We start from the raw sequence: 7,760 nt of genomic DNA on the forward strand, positions 1-7,760 counted from the left end.
TTAGAATTTTACCTAATCACCTCTTAAATTGCCTTTCCTGCATTTCATGGCAGTTTGGCCCTTCTGTTTTAAAAAGTGTTTTTCTTCATAACCTCATATAGCTGAATGAGAACTCACTACCCATGTTCTCTCTTATTTCCCCCTCTACTGATGAAGCAGTTCACATCCTGAGCCAAATATAACTGCTTTAATACCTTGTAAACTGTATAGGATTTCTCAGTTGAATTATATATTTGTCACTACAGAAGTGTTTAAATAGACTTTCAAAGCTGAAACTGAATTTTGTTTAATCCTTTTGTGCCCATGATTTTTTAAATGAATTTTTGGAAAAGTGCAATTGTATGTATAAATGTAAGAGTATTTATTAGACATGATATAGAATTTTGAGATGATTTTGCTGAGAGGGTATATATCCAGGAATAGAGGTTTGTTAGTTGTATATGATTGAGATGCACAGTGTGTTTTGTGTATTCAGTGTTTGACACCATGGTCCCCTTGTATTATTAAATAGTAAAGAGTCCAGTAGCACCTTTAAGTCTAACAAATTTTATTGCAGCATAAGCTTTCAAGAAACACAGCTCTTTTCATTGTATGCTGCAGTATGCTACAATAAAATGTGTTAGTCTTGAAGGTTCTGTTTGACTCTTTGCCATTTTGCAGTGATAGACTAGCACTGCTAACTCCTCTTGTATTATTGAGTAATCTTAAAATGGGCAATGGGCAGTGCAAGACCCAGCACAGCTCCAGATTGCTCATGAGCAGGGCTTTCTGCATTAATGAGTGGCCACTCAGGTGTAGGGAACACTGCCCACTACATGTATCTGCTGAAATAGGCTCCAATCTATATCAGGAAACCTTTTGTGAGAATCAAAACTTGCAGGTCTTCAAGGTGACATAAGGCTCATATTTACTCTTGAGATGTAGATGTGCCAACTCCTTGAACACTTTATTTCTGGTTGTCTTCTATTCTGGAAAAAAAGATGTCACAGGAAGGTATGTAAAAAAAATTGATTCTAAGAACAAGCTGTATGAAGATGAAAGGAGGAAGGAGTTTGAAAGATGAAAAGGGATCTGAGGTAAGTGAGGGTTAAGAGGGGGAAATTTACACAGAACCCTTGGAATTTTCAGAATGAAAAATGATGGAGAGAGAGAACAGACACTTGTGAACTGTAATAAGTTTCAGACTGGAACTATTTAATACTTTTGAGAAGATTTTTGATATAGTTGATTAGATTTAGTTTTGGCCTGCCTTGCTTGAGTCTCAACCCTTTTGAAAAGGGAGATTAAATTAGATCTACTATCCAAATGCAGATGAAAACAGTCCGTAAGAAAAAAAAAAAGGTAAAGGTAGTCCCCTGTGCAAGCACCAGTCGTTTTCGACTCTGGGGTGACTTTGCTTTCACAACATTTTCATGGCAGACTTTTTACGGGGTGGTTTACCATTGCCTTCAAGGTGGTTTACCATTGCCTTCGGGGTGGTTTACCATTGCATAGGAGTTAGTGCTTTAGAGCAGGGTCTGCCAGACCCAGGTTCTTGTTGTGGAAGCTGGCTGGATGTTTTCTGATCAGTCAGACTATCAGCCTAACCTACCTCACAGGGTTGTTGTGCAGATCAAAAGGGGGACAGGAAAATGATGACAATCAATGTGATTTAATGGCTGATAACTTCAGGTTGGGAAATTCCTGGATATTTGAGGGGTGGAGCCTGGAAAGGGTAGGGTTTGAAGATAAGCTCCTATTGTTGTCGTGGTGGGAAGGGAATGAATGCCTTCACTTGGGTGGGTGGGAAGACAGCAAGAGTGGGGGGGGGCACTCGCCCAGAGCCTCTTTTTAAAGCCTGTTGTATTTTTCTCCACAATGGGCCTTATTCCTAGTAATTGATAGTTGTTGTATGGCATTGTGTGTACCATACAAAGGAGATCAAAAGATTGTCTGGTAGCTAGAAATTCTAACTCTTTTAGTGTTATGCAACACTAGGTGGCGAGCTAGACTTTTTTTTAATTTAAAGGTAAGAAACATATCAGAAGTGGTTTGCCATTTCCTGCTCTGTGTCATGACTCTGGTATCCCTTCCAAATGCTAGCTAAGGCTGACCCTACTTAGCTTCTGAGATCAGACGCAATCAGGCTAGCCTGGGCTATCCAGGTCAGAGCATGGGTTCAAAGGTTTTAACCTACTGGACACTATTTTCTTAACTTGCCCACCCCGCACCATAGCAGCTGAAAATGCCCTTTGGAATTCTGTTCCCCCAACTCTGGGAACAGAAACTCAGGGTATGTTGAACTGATCCAGGAATTTAGAGGCAAGAAAATTGTGCTCTTTGGATGGAAGTTTTGGCCCCTATGAAAACACTGATCCAACCCATTTAGTGTTGTCTTCTTTTAAATGTCGTTCATGAATCATGGTGGTATCTTCAAATACCCTTCTCTTAACCTAAATTAATTGGACCCAATGCACCAACACCAAACCATTCTGGAACTGATGTTGCCATCATCTCTGGATTAAACTAGTGAGATTCAATGAAGAAAATGCTGGCATTAGATGATTAGTTTTCCTTAAGAGTGTGTGTGTGTATGAGGGCGGCGGTGGTGTAATCCCTAATATCTTTGGAAGTGTAAAAAGTGAGACTCTTGCTCCCTCTATAGATCACATATAGTTCAAGTCAGATTGAAACTAGTGAAGGACAGACTTCACAACTTTATTAGCTAGACCTTAAACCTGGATTCTGGAGAACTGCTAAATTCCAATTTGGTCTTGAGAGTCCCTTATACAAATCACAGCAGTCTGCTAATACTGTTTCTGTTCTCACCAACTTCCATTTCCTTGTCTGGTATTCACTATTTGATTCCTGGTTTCTACAGATGAAGTACAGTGAGGCCATATGGGAACACCTCAACTTAAGCTATCCAGGAGAATTCATCTTGTTGGGAGTGGCTGACCGCCCACACTTGGAGATGTTTCTTTTTGCATTTGTCCTGATTTGCTACACAATGGCCCTCCTAGGCAACACAACCATCATTGTTCTATCTTGGATAGATCCAAACCTCCACACTCCTATGTATTTCTTCCTTGGGAACCTCTCCTTCCTTGACCTCTGTTTCACCACCAGCCTTGGACCGCAGATGCTGGTGAATTTTTGGAGAACAAGGAAGACCATCACCTATGCTGCCTGTTTGGGACAGCTGTACATCTCTCTAGCTTTGGGCTCTACAGAGTGTATTCTGTTAGCATTCATGGCTTATGACCGTTATGCAGCAATCTGTCAACCTCTGCGCTACACTGTCATTATGAGCCAGTCCCTTTGTTTTAAAATGGCTGCTGTTTCCTGGGTGAGCGGCTTTGGCAACTCACTGGTGCAAACAGTGATGACTCTTAAGCTCCCATTATGTGGACAGAACAAGGTGGATCATTTTTTCTGTGAAGTACCAGTTTTTATCAAAATGGCCTGTGTTGATACTTCCGTGAATGAAGCCGTGCTCTCTTTTGCTGTTGTAGTCTTACTTCTTGTTCCACTGAGCCTCATCATAGTCTCTTATGGTTACATTACAGTTGCAGTGGTGAGGATCCGCTCAGCTGAAGGCAGGCGCAAGGCTTTCAACACCTGTGCCTCGCACCTCATTGTGGTTTCACTGTTCTATGGCACTGCCATTTTCAGTTATCTCCCGTCCCCATCCAACTACTCCCGTGACCGAGGCAAAATGATCTCCCTCTTCTATACATTCATCACCACCATGCTTAACCCATTAATCTATACACTGAGGAACAAAGAGGTACACAGAGCTCTAAGAAAAGCAATTAACAGGAATGCAACTGTTTAGACAAATGGCACCCAAAATTCTTTCAGAGGCTAGCCATTACCTTTTAATAAAAACTTCTTTACAATGACTTCTATTTTTTTTTTGTTGGTTTGCAAATCACTTTATTGTTCATTTCAAATTTATACCATCCTTTCATTTACTTATGACTTTCCAGGGAGTTTCAAGGTTAAACTATTATTTAGTCTGGATCTTTTACAGGGTAGTTGCTCATCTTTTGCAGGGTAGTTGTGGGCATGCTGGAGAAGACTGAAGTCATTGGGGAGGTGCTTAAAGATGCCTCCCTACACTTTCCCCACCATGCCATTTGGATCCCTGGCCAGCCCAGATGGAGCTCTGCACCTGTACGCTTCTGCCCCCCAAAAGCCCTGTCCATTAGGCAGACACATTTATACTAGAAGCTGCAAAGAGCAGAAAAGGTGGGGGGACATTATAAAGAGAGCATTAACAAGTCAAAAAATCTACTGTGTATATAATTTTAAATTTATTTTACTTTTATTTATTTTATTTTATTTGTTCAATTTATACCCTGCCCTCCCTGCCAAGGTGGGCTTAGGGCAACTTACAAGAGCTGAACTGACATAGTTCACCATAAAACAATTTAAAACAGTAAAAACATCATAAAATGCTATACGTGTGATGGCGAAATGCAGCAGTCCATGATCGCCATATACAGATAGGAGATCCAATCAATACTAGATGGAAATCCAAAGTGTAGGCTCCCTGGTGCACAGTGCACAGTGCACCAAGCACAGTTGTGTGTGGTGTCTTAGTTGGAGGCCTGGTGGAAGAGCTGTCTTGTAAGCCCTGCAAAATTGAAAAAGATCCCAAAAGGCTCTGATGTCTTCAGGGAGCTCATTCCACCAGCATAGGCTTGCCAATCCGCAGGTCCCAGCGGGGGTTCTTCCACTTTCCCAGGATCCTTCCTGCCCCCAGTCAGCTGGCCGGCGGGGGGAAGCCCCGCCCCCAGAGGATCATGTGACTTTCCCCCTGCGGAGGCTTCAGTCTCCGCTTGGAAAGGCTTCCTCTTGGGATCGTGTGTCTGTGTTACTTTGGAGAAGTTGGCAGCATCTCGTGAGTAGAGAGGCCAATCCCTCGCTTCAAAGTTGCCAGAAACGGGGTGGGGAGAGGAGGGAAACATCTGCTGAGCACTTCATTATTCCCTATGTGGAGATCAATTCTCATAGGGTATAAAGGGGAATTGATCTGGAGGTTTTGGGGGCTCTGCGGGAGCTGTTTTCTTTTTAGTTAGAGGCACCAAATTTTCAGTATAGTATTTAGTGCCTCTCCCCAAAGTACCCACCAAGTTTCAAAACGATTGGACCAGGGGGTCCAATTCTATGAGCCCCAAAAGAAGGTACCCCTATCCTTCATTATTTCCTATGGAAGAAAGACATTTAAAAAGGTGTGCTGTCCCTTTAAATGTGATGGCCAGAACTCCCTTGGAGTTCAATTATGCTTGTCACACCCTTGTTCCTGGCTCCATCCCCAATGTCTCCTGGCTCCACCCCCAAAGTCCCCAGATATTTCTTGAATTGGACTTGGCAACCCTACACCAGCACCAGTGCTGCAACTGAAAAGGCCCTAGCCCTCATCATAGCCGGTCTGGCATCTTTGGGGCTGGGAAGTTTTTGAGATCCTGACCATAATACTCTCTGGGGAACATGTGGGGAAAGGCAATCCCATAGGTATGCTGGCCCCAAGCCATATAAGGCTTTATAAGTAAGAACAAGCACCTTGAAGTGAACCCAGTATGCTATAGGCAGCCAGTACAGTGCCTTCAGCACGGGCTGAATGGGTTCCCTCGAAGACAGATCCCAATAACAGCCTGGCTGCCACAGTTGCAGCTTCTGGGTCAAGTGCAGCCCCATGTAGAGAACATTGCAGTAATCCAGTCTCGAGGAGACCACTGCATGGATCACTGCTGCCAAATTGCTGCGTTTGAGGAAGAGAACCAACTGCCTGATCTGCCAGAGGTGGTAAAAAAGCTGACTTGGCAGTGGCTGCTACCTGGGCCTCCGCTGTTAAGGAGGCATCCAAGAGCACTCCCAAACTTGAAAGCTCTGGCTCTGGCACCATCAAAGGTTGGGAGTGAGATCCTTGACCCTGGGCTGCCATGACTTAGATACAGTACCTCCATCTTTATTGGATTCAATTTCATTTGGCTCAACCTGAGCCACCCCACTATGGCTTGTAGCGCCAGGTCCAGATCTTCCAGTTCAGAGCCAGACTGGCTGCCCAACAACAGATAGAGCTGGGTGTCATCCGCATACTGGTGACAACCTAGCCCATACCTCCGGGCAATCTGTGCAAGGAGGCACACGTAGATATTAAACAACATTGGAGAGAGAACAGCCCCTTGTGGTACTCTGCATACCAGTGGGTGTCTTTTGGACAGTACTCCCCTAACACCTCCCTTTGTCCCTGATATTGAAGAAAAGAGGAAAGCCAGTGCAAGGCAGATTCCTGAATCCCAGAATCAGCTAGGAAGTGGGTCAGTAACTGACGGGTGACCATGTTGAATGCCACCGAAAGGCCTAACAATAACAGTACTGCTGACTAGCCCTGATCCAGGTACCTTTGGAGTTCATTTGTGAGGGTGACTAGTGCCATCTCTGTCCCATTGCCTGGGAGAAAGCCAGGGAATGGATCTAATATGAAAGCGTCATCCAGAAAGCTCAGCAGCTGAATTGCCACCATTCTCGCAATTATCTTACCCAAAAAAGGCAAGTTGGATACCAACCAGTAGTTTGCCAATTCAGTTGGATCCAAAGATGTTTTTTTCAAGAGTGGGCAGACCACTGCTTCCTTCCACAGCACTGACAGCCTGACCAACACCAGTATACGAATCTGTAGAGCGCTAGATAACATCTAGTAACAACAATGAATGTAACGCCAAAACAACAACTAGTAATGTCGATGCACATCTTGGGTTTTCTGTTGACTGAAATTTTTTTATATTATGGCCTTTTACTGTATATTTTGTTTTAAAATTATATGTTGTTTTTAATTGTTAGCCACCCTAAATCCATTAGGAGAGGGTGGGATATGAATATGATTAAATAAATAAATAAGTGCCCCAGGGAAAGTCCCTTCAAAGAGGGACTTGTTGACAATCTCCTTAGGAGATCTCGTAACCAGGGATGGAATTCTAGGAGGAGTTCATCTGCATATTAGGTCACACACCCCGATGTAGCCAATCCTCCAAGAGCTTACAAAAAAGAGTATTGTAAGCTCTTGGAGAATTGGCTACATCAAGGGGGTGTGGCCTAATATGCAAAGGAACTCCTCCTAGAATTCCACACCTGCTCGTAACCCATCACAGCCAGCTTTAATTAGCTACGATGGGCATGGGTCAAGGCTGCAAGTGGCTGGGTGTAAGGTTGAGATGAGAGTATTCTGTCAACTTCCTCCAGGCTGAGTTGTGAATCGATCCAGAACCTGACCAGAAGATGTGAATGGAGCCTTGAGTTCATTTGGACATATGAACATATGAAGCTGCCTTATACTGAATCAGACCCTTGGTCCATCAAAGTCAGTATTGTCTACTCAGACTGGCAGCGGCTCTCCAGGGTCTCAAGCTGAGGTTTTTCACACCTATTTGCCTGGACCCTTTTTTGGAGACGCCAGGGATTGAACCTGGGACCTTCTGCTTATCAAGCAGATGCTCTACCACTGAGCCACCATCCCTCCCCTATTTACTATCTCTACTGTGGCAGGGAGGTCATGGCAGAGCAACAAGACTTTGTCTGTGAAAAAGCTTGCAAAAGCCTCTCAGCCTGTATCCAATTCCCTAGTATTTGATCTACCTTGTGGCAGAGTAGTCAGATACTGAATCATTCTAAACAATTGAGCCGGGTATGAGCTCACAGATGCAACATGGCCACATAAGATACTCTCTTAGTGGCCTTGACTGCCAACTCATTGTTGTTCAGTTGCACAGTCG

The 7,760-nt window shown here is 43.9% G+C and overlaps 1 protein-coding gene and 1 non-coding gene across 2 annotated transcripts; one reads left to right on the forward strand and one right to left on the reverse strand.

The window, feature by feature from the left end:
- Window positions 1-2,860: 2,860 nt before the first annotated feature.
- LOC132571457 (olfactory receptor 2G3-like) lies at window positions 2,861-3,817 on the forward strand. Its single transcript, XM_060238252.1, has one exon. It carries the CDS (start codon window positions 2,861-2,863, stop codon window positions 3,815-3,817), a length of 957 nt encoding a protein of 318 aa, XP_060094235.1.
- Window positions 3,818-7,432: 3,615 nt separating this feature from the next.
- On the reverse strand, window positions 7,433-7,504 carry TRNAI-GAU (transfer RNA isoleucine (anticodon GAU)). Its single transcript has one exon. It is a non-coding gene; the product is annotated as a tRNA-Ile (tRNA).
- Window positions 7,505-7,760: the final 256 nt, after the last annotated feature.

Source organism: Heteronotia binoei, chromosome 5 (genome assembly GCF_032191835.1).
Source record: "Heteronotia binoei isolate CCM8104 ecotype False Entrance Well chromosome 5, APGP_CSIRO_Hbin_v1, whole genome shotgun sequence".
NCBI classification, from domain to species: Eukaryota; Metazoa; Chordata; class Lepidosauria; order Squamata; family Gekkonidae; genus Heteronotia; species Heteronotia binoei.

Coding starts and splice junctions, on each gene's coding strand:
- LOC132571457 (XM_060238252.1), top strand. CDS start 2,861: ATGAAGTACAGTGAGGCCATATGGGAACACCTCAACTTAAGCTATCCA.